Raw genomic sequence first — 19,295 nt, 5'->3', positions numbered from 1 at the left:
TGTTTGCCTAAGTCGATCATGTTATTACCGTAAGTTTTGGGAAGAGCATCTCGCTGCCCACCACAGATACAGAAAATATGAAGTTCAGCTTGATGCTGATTCTTGTATTTAGTCACATATGCTTGAAAGATGGCTACTATGACAAGTTATGAATAATCAACGGTTGATTAACGAAAAGATTATTAATTACATGAAGCAGTGTGATGTACACACAAACATTATTTGAAGAATTAAAGTCCATGTTTCTTGTGTTTACCCACAGTCCTTTCAAAATATTTTCCAATATTTGTATGAAACTTGGCGCACATTTATGGTGGGCTGCTTGAAAACGAATCGATTTTCTTTTGGGAAAATTATTCCATTTCAGATGCGTGAAAACGAGCTTTGGGTTTGCATAAATTCTCTCTCTGTCTCTCTCTCTCTCTGTGAAATATACTGACAAATGTTCGAGATAAAATATGAGACTACCAAAGTGACTGTTTTCACGTTACATTATCCATCATTATATATATTTAGTGAATTGGAACGATGTGGTATACCGGGGTCGACGTGCTGTCAGTGGATTGAACCAGGGCATGTGAAGCCTCTGCGGTAAACCATGGAAGGTTTTGTGGGGCCTGGATGTGGAAAGGGAGCTGTGGATTCGGTGCATTACACATGACAGCTCGAGACTGAGTGTGAACGAATGTAGCCTTTGTTGTCTTTTCCTAGTGCTTCCTCGCCCGCACGCCGGGGGAGAGGGGGTGTCATTTCATGTGTGGCGGGGTGGATGAAGGCAGCATGTATATATATGTACATGTGTGTATATGTATACGTCTGTGTATGTATAGGTATGTATATATGCGTGTGTGGACGTTTATGTATATACATGTGTATGTGGGTGGATTGGGCCATTATCTCGTCAGTTTCCTTGCGCTACCTCGCTAACGCGGGAGACAGCGACAAAGTATAATAAAAGAATAAGAGAATATATATATACATATATATATATATATATATATATATATATATATATATATATATATATATTTCTTTTTTTTTTATTTCTGTTTTTTCTTTGTCGCTGTCTCCCGCGTTAGCGAGGTAGCGCAAGGAAACAGACGAAAGAATGGCCCGACCCACCCACATACACATGTATGTACATACACGTCCACACACGCAAATATACATACCTATACATTTCAATCTATACATATATATACACACACAGACATGTACATATATACACATGTACATAATTCATACTATCTGCCTTTATTCATTCCCATCGCCACCTCGCCACACATGGAATAACAACCCCCTCCCCCCTCATGTGTGTGAGGTAGCGCTAGGAAAAGACACCAAAGGCCCCACTCGTTCACACTCAGTCTCTAGCTGTCATGTAATAATGCACCGAAACCACAGCTCTTTCCACATCCAGGCCCCACAAAACTTTCCATGGTTTACTCCAGACTCTTCACATGCCCTGGTTCAATCCATTGACAGCACGTCGACCCCAGTATACCACATCGTTCCAATTCACTCTATTCCTTGCACGCCTCTCACCCTCCTGCATGTTCAGGCCCCGATCACCCAAAATCTTTTTCACTCCATCCTTCCACCTCCAATTTGGTCTCCCACTTCTCCTCGTTCCCTCCACCTCTGACACATATATCCTCTTGGTCAGTCTTTCCTCACTCATTCTCTCCATGTGACCAAACCATTTCAAAACGCCCTCTTCTGCTCTCTCAACTACACTCTTTTATTACCACACATCTCTCTTACCCTATTATTACTTACTCGATCAAACCACCTCACACCACATATTGTCCTCATACATCTCATTTCCAGCACATCCACCCTCCTGCGCACGACTTTATCACAGCCCATGCCTCGCAACCATACAACATTGTTGGAACCACTATTCCTTCAAACATACCCATTTTTGCTTTCCGAGATAATGTATATATATATATATATATTGTACTTAGTCGCTGTCTCTCGCGTTAGCGAGGTAGCGCAAGTAAGCAAACGAAAAAATGGCTCAACCCACCCTCATACACATGTTTATACATAAACTCTCACATACGCACATATACATACCTATACATTTCAACGTATACATATATATACATACACAGATATATACGTATATACACAAATACATATTCATACTTGCTGCCTTCATCCATTTCCTTCGCCACTCCGCCACATATGAAATGGGACACCCCCCCTCCGCGCGCGAAGTAGCGCTAGGAAAAGACAACAAAGGCCACATTCGTTCACACTCACTCTCTAGCTGGCATGTGTAATACACTGTCATGTAATAATGCACCGAAACCACAGCTCTTTCCACATTCAAGCCCCACAAAACTTTCCATGGTTTACCCCAGACGCTTCAAATGCCCTGGTTCAGTCCATTGACAGCACATCGACTCCGGTATACCACATCGTTCCAGTTCACTCTATTCCTTGCACGCCTTTCACCCACCTGTATGTTCAGGCCCCGATCGCTCAAAATCTTTTTCACTCCATCCTTCCACCTCCAATTTGGTCTCCCACTTCTCCTCTTTCCCTTTACCTCTGACACATATATCCTCTTTGTCAATCTTTCCTCATTCATTCTCTCCATGTGACCAAATCATTTCAGTACACCCTCCTCTGTTTCTCACCCACACTTTTTATCACCACATATCTCTCTTATCCTTTAATTACTTACTCGATCAAACTTCCTCACACCATAGATTGTCTTCAAACATCTCATTTCCAACACATCCACCCTCCTCCGCACAACTCTATCTGTAGCCGACTCCTCGCAACCATATATCATTGTTGGAACCACTATTCCTTCAAACATACCCATTTTTGTTCTCTGGGGTAACGTTCTCGCCTTCCACACATACTTCAACGCTCCCAGAATCTTCGCTCCCTTCCCCACTCTGTGACACTTTCGCTTCCACGGTTCCATCCGCTGCTAAATCCACTCCCAGATATCTAAAACACTTCACTTCCTCCAGCTTTTCTCCATTCAAACTTACCTCCCAGTTAACTTGTCCCTCAACCCTACTGAACATAATAACCTTGCTCTTATTCACATTTACCCTCGGCTTTCTTTTTTCACACACTTTATCAAACTCAGTCACCAGCTTCTGCAGTTTCTCACCCGAATCAGCCACCAGCGCTGTGTCATCAGCGTACAACTGACTCACTTCACAAGCCCTTTCATCCACAACAGACTGCATACTTGCCCCTCCCTCCAAAACTCTTGCATTCACCTCCCTAACAATCCCATCCACACACCAATTAAACAACCTTTGAGACATCACGCACCCCTGCCGCAAACCGACATTCACTGGGAACCAATCACTCTCCTCTCTTCCTACTCGTCTACATGCCTTATATCCTCGGTAAAAACTTTTCACTGCATCTAGCAACTTAACTCCCACACCATATACTCTTAATACCTATCATATGCCTTCTCTAGATCCATAAATGCTACATACAAATTCATTTGTTTTTCTAAGTATTTCTCGCATACATTCTTCAAAGCAAACACCTGATCCACACATCCTCTAACACTTCTGAAACCACATTGCTCTTCCCCAATCTGATGATCTGTTCATGCCGTTATCCTCTCAATCAATTCCCTCCCATATAATGTATATATATATATATATATATATATATATATATATATATATATATATATGTATATATATATATATATATATATATATATATATATATATATATATATATATATATATGGTTAGCTTACGACACGCAGGCAATACGTGATAAGAATTCTTTCTCCCCTATCCCCAGGGATTATATATATATATATATATATATATATATATATATATATATATATATATATATATATATGATTTGGTAAACAGAGAAGAGGTAGTAAAAGCTTTGCGGAAGATGAAAGCCGGCAAGGCAGCAGGTTTGGATGGTATTGCAGTGGAATTTATTAAAAAAGGGGGTGAGTGTATTATTGACTGGTTGGTAAGGTTATTTAATGTATGTATGATTCATGGTGAGGTGCCTGAGGATTGGCGGAATGCGTACATAGTGCCATTGTACAAAGGCAAAGAGGATAAGAGTGAGTGCTCAAATTACAGAGGTATAAGTTTGTTAAGTATTCCTGGTAAATTATATGGGAGGGTATTGATTGAGAGGGTGAAGGCATGTACAGAGCATCAGATTGGGGAAGAGCAGTGTGGTTTCAGAAGTGGTAGAGGATGTGTGGATCAGGTGTTTGCTTTGAAGAATGTATGTGAGAAATACTTAGAAAAGCAAATGGATTCGTATGTAGCATTTATGGATCTGGAGAAGGCATATGATAGAGTTGATAGAGATGCTCTGTGGAAGGTATTAAGAATATATGGTGTGGGAGGCAAGTTGTTAGAAGCAGTGAAAAGTTTTTATCGAGGATGCAAGGCATGTGTACGTGTAGGAAGAGAGGAAAGTGATTGGTTCTCAGTGAATGTAGGTTTGCGGCAGAGGTGTGTGATGTCTCCATGGTTGTTTAATTTGCTTATGGATGGGGTTGTTAGGGAGGTGAATGCAAGAGTTTTGGAAAGAGGGGCAAGTATGAAGTCTGTTGGGGATGAGAGAGCTTGGGAAATGAGTCAGTTGTTGTTCGCTGATGATACAGCGCTGGTGGCTGATTCATGTGAGAAACTGCAGAAGCTGGTGACTGAGTTTGGTAAAGTGTGTGAAAGAAGAAAGTTAAAGAGTAAATGTGAATAAGAGCAAGGTTATTAGGTACAGTAGGGTTGAGGGTCAAGTCAATTGGGAGGTAAGTTTGAATGGAGAAAAACTGGAGGAAGTAAAGTGTTTTAGATATCTGGGAGTGGATCTGGCAGCGGATGGAACCATGGAAGCGGAAGTGGATCATAGGGTGGGGGAGGGGGCGAAAATCCTGGGAGCCTTGAAGAATGTGTGGAAGTCGAGAACATTATCTCGGAAAGCAAAAATGGGTATGTTTGAAGGAATAGTGGTTCCAACAATGTTGTATGGTTGCGAGGCGTGGGCTATGGATAGAGTTGTGCGCAGGAGGATGGATGTGCTGGAAATGAGATGTTTGAGGACAATGTGTGGTGTGAGGTGGTTTGATCGAGTAAGTAACGTAAGGGTAAGAGATATATGTGGAAATAAAAAGAGCGTGATTGAGAGAGCAGAAGAGGGTGTTTTGAAATGGTTTGGGCACATGCAGAGAATGAGTGAGGAAAGATTGACCAAGAGGATATATGTGTCGGAGGTGGAGGGAACGAGGAGAAGTGGGAGACCAAATTGGAGGTGGAAAGATGGAGTGAAAAAGATTTTGTGTGATCGGGGCCTGAACATGCAGGAGGGTGAAAGGAGGGCAAGGAATAGAGTGAATTGGATCGATGTGGTATACCGGGGTTGACGTGCTGTCAGTGGATTGAATCAGGGCATGTGAAGCGTCTTGGGTAAACCATGGAAAGCTGTGTAGGTATTTATATTTGCGTGTGTGGACGTATGTATATACATGTGTATGGGGGTGGGTTGGGCCATTTCTTTCGTCTGTTTCCTTGCGCTACCTCGCAAACGCGGGAGACAGCGACAAAGCAAAAAAAAAAAAAGTATATATTTTTTTTTTTTTTTTATATATATATATATATATATATATATATATATACAGAGAGAGAGAGAGAGAGAGAGAGAGAGAGAGAGAGAGAGAGAGAGAGAGAGAGAATCATAAACCATTATTATGAAAACATTTAGAGAAATGCACATGGACACTGGAATGATTGCTTTTTTATGATTAGACCTTGTTTATTACGTGACTTGACCTATATCGTTACTGAAACAATAACCCACTAAGAGTTAGACTCCTGGAATTACAAGTAATTCTATGTTGGTGCACGATCTATGCAAAATAAATTTCATTCAGATCTAAATGATTTAATGCTTTAATTCTTTTCTCAGTCTTGAAAATATTGAACGGACGAATCTTTTAAGCTTAGCATGTGTTTGATATCAAATGAGCAAGTTCCTTATATGTACCTTACACTCCAAAATTTGTGTTTGGTAATGTGAAGGCTTTATAAAGTTTTATCTCGGAATTTACTCTATTTCATTGAAATGTGTAAGAGATAACATTTAGAATTACTATTTTTGTGGGCGACACCGAGCAACTTATTTTTGTATGTAGAATATTTCCAATAGGGTTGTGCAGATTAAGAAGAGTCCTGACGCTTACTGGACATTTGTTATATTTGCAATATTTCTTTATCGAAATATATCCTAGAGAACGAATGTCTTAGTTAATATCAATGTTTCTTTAGAGTTTTAGGTCTTATCAACAATGCTGAAAGTTATCTTCCCTTCGGCAGACCAAGAACTTGAGAAAGAAGGTTTCACGAGTCGAGGAGGAAAACGAAACTCTGGCGCTTCAGCTCAAGAAGATGAGCAACAAAGCCAAGGCCAACAGGCAGAGGTCTTTCGAGCGCTCTGGATCCCAGGAGCGGTCCAACTCTGTGGAACGGGGATCACTGAGTCGCCAGGGCTCGACGGAGAAACCTCCTACCAAGGAACCTGACGAAGGCATTACCGAAGACCTCGACCCAACCGAACTGAAGGTTGCACTATCTCAGTATATTGCCTTTGAATGGTTCCAGTGCAAAAAGAATAAGCCCTAAAAGTTGAAGAATTTGTGTGTGTGTGTGTGTGTGTGTGTGTTCGTTTACCATTCTTTTTTCTCAAGGTGGAGGGAAGATTTGTCGATGGTAGGGGTATCCATATATTCAGCAAAGCTACCTTGCCGATAATCTTTGCGACGCCATCATTGCTTGCAGTATTCTAATATACAATGAAGAGCCACTTTCATGAATTAAGTCTAATTTGCGGCTGTGACTGCAGATCCAACTGGAGTTGAACGAGCAGGAGGCAGCTGTCCTGAGGCGGAAGGTTGAAGATCTAGAGACAGAGAATGAGAGGCTACAGAAGGAGATTAAGGGAGTCCTCGCTTCTACAGAGAAGTCCGTCAAGGTAATATAAGAAACAAGAACTTAGCATGTTTCCAGGTTCTTATGACTTGTTTGTTCTCCTGATACAACAGGTTGTGCATAAAGAACACTAAATCAAATTTTTTTTTTTTAGTGTTCCTTGACTTGGTTAGGAACGGTATTGTAAATGCCAGTTAATTTTCAGTGTCGGAAACTTAGGCCATGGTGCCTCATTTTGAAGTCTCGCGTGAAGACGATATTGTCAGACACGAATCACTTTGATAATGTTTTTCTGCTGTAATGTAGTAGTTACTGTTTAGAGAAGTATTTCCACATGAATGCTTTGATATTAGGTTCTGAAGAATTCGGTAAGAGTTCCATTAGATTATTGAAGCTTTCATACGTTCAATCTTTTGGGATTTATCAAAAACTTACAAGAGAATTGTGGTTTCATAGTGACCATGATAGAGTAAAATAAGTGAATACATTTCTTTGAAGGGAGAGACGGGGCTGGACGTGAAGAAGCTGGAAAGGGAGGCAGATATTTTGAGGGTGAAAATACAAGCGACGGAGGAGGAAAACGAGAGGTTGTGCGACGAAAACAAGAAGCTGCAGCTGCGTGTGGTTAAGCGCCTTCCGCTCTCCGCCAACGAAAGCAGCTACATTGAGAGACAGGTTGGCAAACTCTGAAATCGGTTTTTCACACAGATACAAACACACACACACACACACACACACACACACACACACACACACACACACACACACACAACCCAGAGCGTACTGAAGGTTCACAATATCACAGTATTTTCAGTTTTCCTTATGTTGCATTTAGCGCGAAAGTTTTCATCAAATGTTCATTCATAAATCTTACTCTAAAATTGCTACAATGGCACAACGTATCTTTTAGACGAAACTTTTGACATGGGTTAGGGTGAAACAGTCATTATAGAAATATTCACAGAAGAATTTAGCATGAAACGCTGGATATTTAGTGTTGAACCTTCTCCATAGTGCATCATAAAGAAAAGTGAAGACTACGAAAATACTTGTAAGTAGCGAATTAGTTGTAGTCAGAAACGTAATGAAAATATCTTGATATATGTATATCAAGGTAGTGAAAGCTTTGCGGAAGATGAGAGCCGGCAAGGCGGCGGGTTTAGATGGTATTGCAGTGGAATTTATCAAAAAAGGGGGTGACTGTGTCGTTGACTGGTTGGTCAGGCTATCTAATGTATGTATGACTCATGGTGAGGTGCCTGAGGATTGGAGGAATGCTTGCATGGTGCCATTGTACAAAGGCAAAGGGGATGAAACTGAGTGCTTAAATTACAGAGGTATAAGTTTGTTGAGTATTCCTGGTAAATAATATGGGAGGGTATTGATTGAGAGGGTGAAGGCATGTACAGAGCATCAGATTGGGGAAGAGCAGTGTAGTTTCAGAAGTGGTAGAGGATGTGTGGATCAGGTGTTTGTTTTGAAGATTGTATGTGAGAAATACTTAGAAAAGCAAATGGATTTGTATGTAGCATATATGGATCTGGAGAAGGCATATGATAGAGTTGATAGAGATGCTTTGTGGAGGGTATTAAGAATATATGGTGTGGGAGGCAAGTTGTTAGAAGCAGTGAAAAGTTTTTATCGAGGATGTAAGGCATATGTACTAGGAAGAGAGGAAAGTGATTGGTTCTCAGTGAATGTTGGTTTGCGGCAGAGGTGTGTGATGTCTCCATGGTTGTTTAATTTGTTTATGGATGAGGTTGTTAGGGAGGTGAATGCAAGAGTTTTGGAAAGAGGGGCAAGTATGCAGTCTGTTGTGGATGAGAGAGCTTGGGAAGTAAGTCAGTTGTTGTTCGCTGATGATAACAGCGGTGGTGGCTGATTCGTGTGAGAAACTGCAGTTTGGTAAAGTGTGTGAAAGAAGCTGAGAGTAAATGTGAATAAGAGCAAGGTTATTAGGTACAGTAGGGTTGAGGGACAAGTCTATTGAGAGGTAAGTTTGAATGGAGAAATACTGGAGGAAGTGAAGTGTTTTAGATATCTGGGAGTGGATTTGGCAGCGGATGGAACCATGGAAGCGGAAGTGAATCATAGGGTGGGGGAGGGGTCGAAAGTTCTGGGAGCGTTGAAGAATGTGTGGAAGTCGAGAACATTATCTCGGAAAGCAAAAATGGGTATGTTTGAAGGAATAGTGGTTCCAACAATGTTGTATGGTTGAGAGGCGTGGGCTATAGATAGAGTTGTGTGGAGGAAGATAGATGTGCTGGAAATGAGATGTTTGAGGACAATATGTGGTGTGAGGTGGTTTGATCGAGTAAGTAGTAATAGGGTAAGAGAGATGTGTGGTAATAAAAAAAGAGTGCGGTTGAGAGAGCAGAAGAGGGTGTTTTGAAATGGTTTGGTCACATGAAGAGAATGAGTGAGGAAAGATTGACCAAGAATATTTATGTGTCAGAGGTGGAGGGAACGAGAAGTGGAAGACCAAATTGGAGGTGGAAAGATGGAGTAAAAAAGATTTTGAGTGATCGGGGCCTGAACATGCAGGAGGATGAAAGGCGTGCAAAGAATAGAGTGAATTGGAATGATGTGGTATACCGGGGTCGATGTGCTGTCAATGGATTGAACCAGGGCATGTGAAGCGTCTGGGGTAAACCATGGAAAGTTGTGTGGGGCCTGGATGTGGAAAGGGAGCTGTGGTTTTGGTGCATTATACATGACAGCTAGAGACTGAGTGTGAACGAATGTGGCCTTTGTTGTCTTTTCCTAGCGCTACCTCGCGCACATGGGGGGGGGAGGGGGTTGTTATTTCATGTGTGGCGGGGTGGCGATGGAAATGAATAAAGGCAGACAGTATGAATTATGTATATGTGTATATATGTATATGTCTGTGTGTGTATATATATGTATACGTTGAGATGTGTAGGTATGTATATTTGCTTGTGTGGACGTGTATGTATACACATGTGTATGTGGGTGTGTTGAGCCATTCTTTCGTCTGTGTCGTTGCGCTACCTCGCTAACGCGGGAGACAGCGACAAAGCAAAATGAAATAAGATATAATATGGGTAAAACTGAAAGTTGATGGAGAGAGATGGGTGATTATTGGTGCATATGCACCTGGGCATGAGAAGAAAGATCATGAGAGGCAAGTGTTTTGGGAGCAGCTGAATGAGTGTGTTAGTGGTTTTGATGCACGAGACCGGGTTATAGTGATGGGTGATTTAAATGCAAAGGTGAGTAATGTGGCAGTTGAGGGAATAATTGGTATACATGGGGTGTTCAGTGTTGTAAATGGAAATGGTGAAGAGCTTGTAGATTTATGTGCTGAAAAAGGACTGATGATTGGGAATACCTGGTTTAAAAAGCGAGATATACATAAGTATACTTATGAAAGTAGGAGAGATGGCCAGAGAGCGTTATTGGATTACGTGTTAATTGACAGGCGCGCGAAAGAGAGACTTTTGGATGTTAATGTGCTGAGAGGTGCAACTGGAGGGATGTCTGATCATTATCTTGTGGAGGCTAAGGTGAAGATTTGTATGGGTTTTCAGAAAAGAAGAGTGAATGTTGGGGTGAAGAGGGTGGTGAGAGTAAGTGAGCTTGGGAAGGAGACTTGTGTGAGGAAGTACCAGGAGAGACTGAGTACAGAATGGAAAAAGGTGAGAACAATGGAAGTAAGGGGAGTGGGGGAGGAATGGGATGTATTTAGGGAATCAGTGATGGATTGCGCAAAAGATGCTTGTGGCATGAGAAGAGTGGGAGGTGGGTTGATTAGAAAGGGTAGTGAGTGGTGGGATGAAGAAGTAAGAGTATTAGTGAAAGAGAAGAGAGAGGCATTTGGACGATTTTTGCAGGGAAAAAATGCAATTGAGTGGGAGACGTATAAAAGAAAGAGACAGGAGGCCAAGAGAAAGGTGCAAGAGGTGAAAAAAAGGGCAAATGAGAGTTGGGGTGAGAGAGTATCATTAAATTTTAGGGAGAATAAAAAGATGTTCTGGAAGGAGGTAAATAAAGTGCGTAAGACAAGGGAGCAAATGGGAACTTCAGTGAAGGGCGCAAATGGGGAGGTGATAACAAGTAGTGGTGATGTGAGAAGGAGATGGAGTGAGTATTTTGAAGGTTTGTTGAATGTGTTTGATGATAGAGTGGCAGATATAGGGTGTTTTGGTCGAGGTGGTGTGCAAAGTGAGAGGGTTAGGGAAAATGATTTGGTAAACAGAGAAGAGGTAGTAAAAGCTTTGCGGAAGATGAAAGCCGGCAAGGCAGCGGGTTTGGATGGTATTGTAGTGGAATTTATTAAAAAAGGGGGTGACTGTATTGTTGACTGGTCGGTAAGGTTATTTAATGTATGTATGACTCATGGTGAGGTGCCTGAGGATTGGCGGAATGCGTGCATAGTGCCATTGTACAAAGGCAAAGGGGATAAGAGTGAGTGCTCAAATTACAGAGGTATAAGTTTGTTGAGTATTCCTGGTAAATTATATGGGAGGGTATTGATTGAGAGGGTGAAGGCATGTACAGAGCATCAGATTGGGGAAGAGAGCAGTGTGGTTTCAGAAGTGGTAGAGGATGTGTGGATCAGGTGTTTGCTTTGAAGAATGTATGTGAGAAATACCTAGAAAAGCAAATGGATTTGTATGTAGCATTTATGGATCTGGAGAAGGCATATGATAGAGTTGATAGAGATGCTCTGTGGAAGGTATTAAGAATATATGGTGTGGGAGGCAAGTTGTTAGAAGCAGTGAAAAGTTTTTATCGAGGATGCAAGGCATGTGTACGTGTAGGAAGAGAGGAAAGTAATTGGTTCTCAGTGAATGTAGGTTTGCGGCAGGGGTGTGTGATGTCTCCATGGTTGTTTAATTTGTTTATGGATGAAGTTGTTAGGGAGGTGAATGCAAGAGTTTTGGAAAGAGGGGCAAGTATGAAGTCTGTTGGGGATGAGAGAGCTTGGGAAATGAGTCAGTTGCTGTTCGCTGATGATACAGCGCTGGTGGCTGATTCATGTGAGAAACTGCAGAAGCTGGTGACTGAGTTTGGTAAAGTGTGTGAAAGAAGAAAGTTAAGAGTAAATGTGAATAAGAGCAAGGTTATTAGGTACAGTAGGGTTGAGGGTCAAGTCAATTGGGAGGTAAGTTTGAATGGAGAAAAACTGGAGGAAGTGAAGTGTTTTAGATATCTGGGAGTGGATCTGGCAGCGGATGGAACCATGGAAGCGGAAGTGGATCATAGGGTGGGGGAGGGGGCGAAAATTCTGGGAGCCTTGAAGAATGTGTGGAAGTCGAGAACATTATCTCGGAAAGCAAAAATGGGTATGTTTGAAGGAATAGTGGTTCCAACAATGTTGTATGGTTGCGAGGCGTGGGCTATGGGTAGAGTTGTGCGCAGGAGGATGGATGTGCTGGAAATGAGATGTTTGAGGACAATGTGTGGTGTGAGGTGGTTTGATCGAGTAAGTAATGTAAGGGTAAGAGAGATGTGTGGAAATAAAAAGAGCGTGGTTGAGAGAGCAGAAGAGGGTGTTTTGAAATGGTTTGGGCACATGGAGAGAATGAGTGAGGAAAGATTGACCAAGAGGATATATGTGTCGGAGGTGGAGGGAACGAGGAGAAGAGGGAGACCAAATTGGAGGTGGAAAGATGGAGTGAAAAAGATTTTGTGTGATCGGGGCCTGAACATGCAGGAGGGTGAAAGGTGGGCAAGGAATAGAGTGAATTGGAGCGATGTGGTATACCGGGGTTGACGTGCTGTCAGTGGATTGAATCAAGGCATGTGAAGCGTCTTGGTTAAACCATGGAAAGCTGTGTAGGTATGTATATCTGCGTGTGTGGACGTATGTATATACATGTGTATGGGGTGGGTTGGGCCATTTCTTTCGTCTGTTTCCTTGCGCTACCTCGCAAACGCGGGAGACAGCGACAAAAATATATATATATATATATATATATATATATATATATATATATATATATATATATATATATGCGGATAAATCTAGTTATGGCCGTGATCTAGGAAGAATGAAACACGATAAGTCACACATGCATTTCGTGTTTTACGTCTTCAAGGGCCTGGGATTATACTTGTTTTCTTACGCATAGATGGAATCATCACTATTGTATTTTCAAATTGGATATGAGTGTGTTTGTGTTTCATGATTATATTAATCGAAATATTTGAAGAGAAAAATTATCATTAACAATTTTAGTCAAAGCTGGTGAACAACGTACAAGGGATGAAAATAACAATCCTATCATGGGAGATTTGAGATTTGTGTAAGTGACACTTAGAAAGGAAAGAAGATATTTGTCTGTGGGTTCAAGTAAGTTTGTAGTGAGAAAAGCTATTACTAGAGGAGTTAGCATGTAAGTACGTAGTCACAAAGGTCAGATATGGACCTGAAGTTGATGAAGGTGAACGTTTGTGTGTGAAGCCTGATACTACACTTGTGTGTGAAGTATGATCTTACACTTGTGTGTGAAGTATGATCCTACACTTGTGTGTGAAGTATGATCCTACACTTGTGTGTGAAGTATGATCCTACTCTAAATGTTGAAAAGTGTTTTAACGACACAGGTTATCTTTATGAAATGTGACAACAATTATTTTGAGAAATTCCCGTCGAGGAGCATAAAGAGTATTAGATATTTTGATCTTTATCATTTTGGTATCACAGTTAGCCAGAGAAGCCACAATTAATGAAGTCATTATTTTCTTATGTATGTTTACATCATGACCTTCCTTATCAACATATATCGTCTAACTTACAGGTAATGGAGGAGAAGGTACGACGACTGGAGAAAAAGTTGAAAGAGGCCAACGAGAAGACGAAGATGGCGCAGGTGAACGCTGCCGTGACCACTTCGAGGAGCGAGGATGACGGTAAGGCACTGGGAGCCAACAGCTCGGAAGTGGTGAATTTAAAGCAGGAGAAAGACCGCCTTCGAGGTGAAGTGACACAGAAGGACAATGAAATTGGTAATCTAAAAAAGAAGGTGGATGAAGTACAAGGAAAATACAATAAGCTCTTCAAAGACTGCGAGGAGATGAAAATATCCTCGGGCTACAAAGATAGAGCTCCCAGGGTGCCAAAAGATTTTACGCCAAAGGCAACACTGATAAAATGGGTTAATGAATTAGAGGCCGAGTGTGGTAAGTGGCACTAGGACTTGCAGACATGGAATTGCTGCTCAGGTTTCATATGCATGCCATTATTTTCTCGACATCTTCAGTTCTGAATTATCAATCATTTCCAGTTTCCATTTCGTTCACCTTATTCAGAGTTATTAGGTTTTCTGTTAAGTTTTAGCCTTGGGTGCGTATTTCATTAATATGTTGTTAATCATTTTATCAGTATTATTATTTTTTTGAGTTCTGAGATATTCTCGTATGAACACCACTAAAACTAGCCAAGATGTGGCCCAGCTAATCATTAGTCAACAGCTAAATCTAATGCTACGGTAGAATTCATTGGAAAGAAAGACATGGTGAATTAAACTAGGCAGTAGAGTATCACCGTTGTTGATGACCATATGATTCATATGATCTTTATCGAGTGAAAGAACAAGATCAAGAACGTTTGCCTCGGGCCAAACGATGTATAAGGTATCAGTCATATTAGCTAAGACGAACAGTAAGAAAGTTCGAATATATGAAAGATGAGCTGCCAGAGGGAAGCATCTAAAGTGCTTTAAAGAGAATGAGATCAAACTTCTGGCATGATTGGTTCACAGAGAAGATGTATAAGAAAGCAAAAGATATCATACCCGAGTCTCTGCTCAGGTGCACATGTACGAGAGAGTTTGCTAACGAAGTAAACGTGGCGTCAAGGACTGTTACTTACCCGAGGAAAAAGTTTGGTAGCAGTTTATAAAGTAAAGCTCTAGAACACTGCCTAGACGATCCATTGTTAGGAACCAAAAAATTTCCAAAAGCTATTCACTAAGAGGAAAAATTAATGTTGACCACGATCTCGCCTCCCTTACATATAACGTACAACATAAAAATTTTGGATACACAGGAAGAATCGCTTGTCCCATCGGTCGACAAACATGCGTTGAATGTTTGATCTTAGTATTGATTTGCTCTGTATCTGATTCATTGCATGAGACTTTATGAAATGAGAGCTAATTTGCAGAATACTTCTCGCTCTCATTGGTAAAACCTAGACAAATTTATTCATTTTCATATGACACGAAAACCTGATTCACCTCTTTCATAATAAAGTAGGATATTCTCCTTTTGATATTTATTGAAGGCCAGTGCGTATTCACTGTTTACAGACTTTTTAATGGCCTTCTCAGTTTTGTATATGGTGCACTTATCACTGTTATCATTATCAGGAATGTTCTATATCAGATCTCCAATGCTCATCCTTGAATCTTACTGAAAATAGATATTTTGTTTTGCAGACGGCGTTTTTTCCGAAGACAATTGATTTCTTTTGATGAGATATAGCAGTTGAGTATGAATAATGTACATGCACATAATGTATCTTTTTATTTTATATCTTGAAATCGAGGTGCAAAATATCTACTGATTGGGAAGGTGAGGTCAGGTGTTCTGGGCTTCTCTGCTGGGCATGTTTTTTGTTGTATTTGTTCTAATTGTATTAGTGATTGATTGTGAAAGTATGAATCCAAAGTTCATTGTATTTCAGTGTTTTAGATGTTTATAGATATCATTCTTTTGAATGTGTGACATTCAATTGCTTTAAGTTTCTGTATGTCATTATTCTGGTTTAAAATTCTTTTATTCTCCACCATATGTCTGATGAGTTGAGTTATGACTGTTCATGTGGTTTTGGTCCCCTTCTTGTGAGTAATGAAGCGTCTACAGAGTGAAGTGCATTTCACACCTGATCTCACTTACCCTATACCCATGCCTAAACCAACCACTTTACTACGACAGCAAATGTAAATGACGTTAAAAGATAGCCTCAGTAGTCGTTTTGCCTCTAGATTTTAGGAAGCGAATTGAAGACTTGGCGTTATTTTTAGTATAGTGTGATGCAGTGTGATGTTAGTTATCTTGTTTCGCCTCTTTGGACGAACAGTTGTCAATTAAAAATCGTGCAGGAAAATTCAAGAATAAATAATGCTAATTTCATATACAACCTTCGCAACAGTGTGAAGTGCACCATATGGATAGCTGAAAAATTTATGAAAAAGCTTGTAAGCAATGAATACACAGTTGTCTGTAACAAATCATATATATATATATATATATATATATATATATATATATATATATATATATATATATATATATTCATAGGAGGGCAAGGGCAGCAGACGAACCGATTGTAACATTGGGTATTTTTAGTCTGGCTTAGTATGTCTATGCCATCTCTGTGTTTGTTTCATGTCAGACATTTTAGATGTTTCGTGATAACTTGGTCCTTGGTAATAAACGCGTGAAGATGCTGTAACAACTTTGGCCTCAGTAATACATCTCAGACTATATATTCATGACAGTAGTTTTATTTCAGTTTCTATGACATCCCTTGAGGAAATATGGATAAATGTCATTTCATAAACGAAAAACTCCTCATCCTTGTGGAATTCATACGAATTCAAATGACTGTACATGCGAGAACATTTGTTAATTACCGTCGACAGTTAAAGGTGTAGTGAAGACACACAAACACACACACACACACACACACGGGTACGCTGTCTGTAGAACGGAGATACAGTTATTCACTGTTCCCAACTGACATGATGAGTTTTTGGACAAGAGTAAAATACGTCATGTTTTGTGATTAGATCTTTTCCGTACTGCTAAATTCATTCTATGAATAATGGTCACAGTACCACACAGTGTCATGTGCATTACGACGAATATCCAGTGTAATCGTTGTCTACTGGCAACACTGATAGTTACTGACGTAGACTACTTATGGATCTCCCATTATATGTTAAGTTTAATAATACGAAACAAAATTTGTAAGTGTGTAACCAGACCAGAGTAACATGACACTTATGGCTGTAATATAACTTGTAAATAGGTCTTGCAGCTGTTGATCCTGTTGACTCCTCAACACTGACTGCAATTTACTTTTGTGCGTCCCTAAACCATACCTTTGCACACTATAGCCAGCTCGCTGAATAATCTCGCCACACACACACACACACACAAGCAGTAAGAGATATTCAAAAGAATAAAAAGACATAAGGCACACACATATGTAAAGACACAAACACACAAGCGAATGTACAGACAAAATTTGCTTGAATGTTATCGAGGGACAAACAAATTTGCGTATTGTCATATCTAACACATACACATACAAGCAAGAACAAACATTTTCTCAGGAGGCCATGATCATATGTGAGTAGACAGATACACACACTCTCTCTCTCTCTCTCTCTCTCTCTCTCTCTCTCTCTCTCTCTCTCTCTCTCTCTCGTTACTCCAGTGTTACATCAAACAGTAAAGAATATGAACATGCACACTCAAGATGCATTAGTATTACACAAGCCACAGTAAAGAAACTGAACACACACAGCCTTGTAACTCCAGCGTTACACACTTCAGCTCCTAACATTGCATATGACTGTTTGTTTCGGTCTAATCTTGGTTTACTGTAAATGTGTATTTGTGTTTTCTACTTGCATAGCAGGACTTCTCAGATACAAAACAATAATGAGAAATTATTGATTTTGCTAAACGACAAAGTTCAGGTTAATCTAGCGTTTCCTGTCAGATTTTCCGGAACTATTCCCAAATACTTGATCTTGATCTCTCTCATTTATCTATTACTCATTCGTGGTGAATTACTTTTATCATTTCACCATTTTTCGGCCTCTTGTTCAACACTAGCAATTCAGCCATTTTTTCAGGAGAGCACCTTTGTCACAAAGCTATTTTGAATTCACTGATGCTAATAGTTATGAAGATTAACCCAAACTGTGTTTGACAACATTTCTGTTTCATTCACTCCTTAAATCCTTCCTCCTTTCCTACATGAATACATCCACACACTACATCTTTCTTTTGTGTAATGTAATTGTGATTTCTACTACTCTCGTAACATATTCTATTTGTCATTTTTCATTTATCTCTGTTTCTCTTCTATGATGTAACCACCTGGTCAATACTACCTGGTCAACAACTATGCCCGCTAACTCTCCTCTTTTGTCCACTTCGACCTATCGCCTCGTACCTGTTCCACTTGCCTATTTGACCAACCTAAAAATCTGTCATTATCATCTCCCTGGCCTACATAACTATCTTCCCACGTATTCCTTCCCTTCTCATGTTTTTCCCAATCACCTCGACCTGTCCTGCATACTTACTCTCACAACCTCAACCCTGCCCCGTGCCGGCCCCCTCGGCCCTACAGCGCGGCTCCATGTGTCGCTGAAGGAGACAGAGAAGAAGAAGAAGCCTCGGCCAACTTCGGAGGACCTAACAAACCTACGTGACCTGGAGGATAAGCTTGAGCGCGAGAAGGAGCGCAATGAGGAGCTCTCACGGCAGCTCAAGGAGGAGCGCGAGAAACTTGACAAATCTTTAACAAACAAACGTGAGTCTTAATGACGACGATGCACAGATAAATATCAGTGTAATATTATATAGTAGACGGAGGATTATTCAAGGGTAAAGAGACTGGAAATGTTGACAGATTCCCTTAACGGGGAGGGGCCGACATAACATGACCAACATTTAGCTTAGTTGTGCCGTTATCAGCGGCTTATGTACTGTGCACCCCATATTCATCTCGGGAACGAAGATAAAGGAGCTTTGAATGAGAGGGCCTGAAAAAATTCTGTGAAGAATCTTTACGCACATATTCAAGCAAATGTGAGTACCGAACAGGATGACTGACTTGAAGTGTCGACAGTTTCTAGGACGGAACGTGAGTATTGCGCAAGAGGATATTGCCTTTTCCACATTTTTTTTTCGGTGGAGGAATTTACTTGCTTTAGTATGGTGGTGGGGGTTATCTTGCACAGCTTTCGCAATGTTTGGTAGTGGGGAACCTTTCTTGTATAGCATTACTTGTGATGGGAGCAACTTGCTCGAGTTTGCTGATGGAGAAAACCTCTTGTGAGCACACAACGGTAGATGAAAGTCACTTACTCCAGTCCATTGCTGGATGTTGCTTCTTGCACGACCCTAGTGGTGTAGAAGGTTTAACTATGGAAGTTAATGGCATGAACTTAGAGGTGAAATTGGTAACTGCATGATGTCCCGAGAGTTTCTTATTTGAAGGACTGATGGAAAGAACTACCTAGTGAAGTGGTAGTGGGTCATTTGTAACGTTCTGTTTAGTGTGGGAAGGTGTTGCTTTTCTGTAATCAGTGATACAGAAATAAAACTAAGCAAACT

General features: G+C 40.6%; 1 protein-coding gene across 21 annotated transcripts in view; it reads left to right on the top strand.

The window, feature by feature from the left end:
* LOC139760042 (uncharacterized) overlaps positions 1 to 19,295 on the top strand; it is a 174,099-nt gene that overhangs the window by 72,820 nt on the left and 81,984 nt on the right. For 15 of the 21 annotated variants that reach the window (XM_071682784.1, XM_071682792.1, XM_071682783.1 and 12 more), the window contains 5 exons: positions 6,351 to 6,596; positions 6,877 to 7,005; positions 7,461 to 7,637; positions 13,730 to 14,111; positions 18,307 to 18,489. In XM_071682784.1, coding sequence (XP_071538885.1) covers positions 6,351 to 6,596; positions 6,877 to 7,005; positions 7,461 to 7,637; positions 13,730 to 14,111; positions 18,307 to 18,489 — 1,117 coding nt within the window. The remainder of the gene's footprint in view (positions 1 to 6,350; positions 6,597 to 6,876; positions 7,006 to 7,460; positions 7,638 to 13,729; positions 14,112 to 18,306; positions 18,490 to 19,295) is intronic. The other 6 variants (XM_071682797.1, XM_071682795.1, XM_071682794.1 and 3 more) reach the window with 2 other exon arrangements.

This window comes from Panulirus ornatus, chromosome 35 (assembly GCF_036320965.1).
Source record: "Panulirus ornatus isolate Po-2019 chromosome 35, ASM3632096v1, whole genome shotgun sequence".
Classification (NCBI taxonomy): Eukaryota; Metazoa; Arthropoda; class Malacostraca; order Decapoda; family Palinuridae; genus Panulirus; species Panulirus ornatus.
The sequence above is the reverse complement of the archived record's forward strand: the minus strand, read 5'-3'. Positions and strand labels throughout refer to the sequence as shown.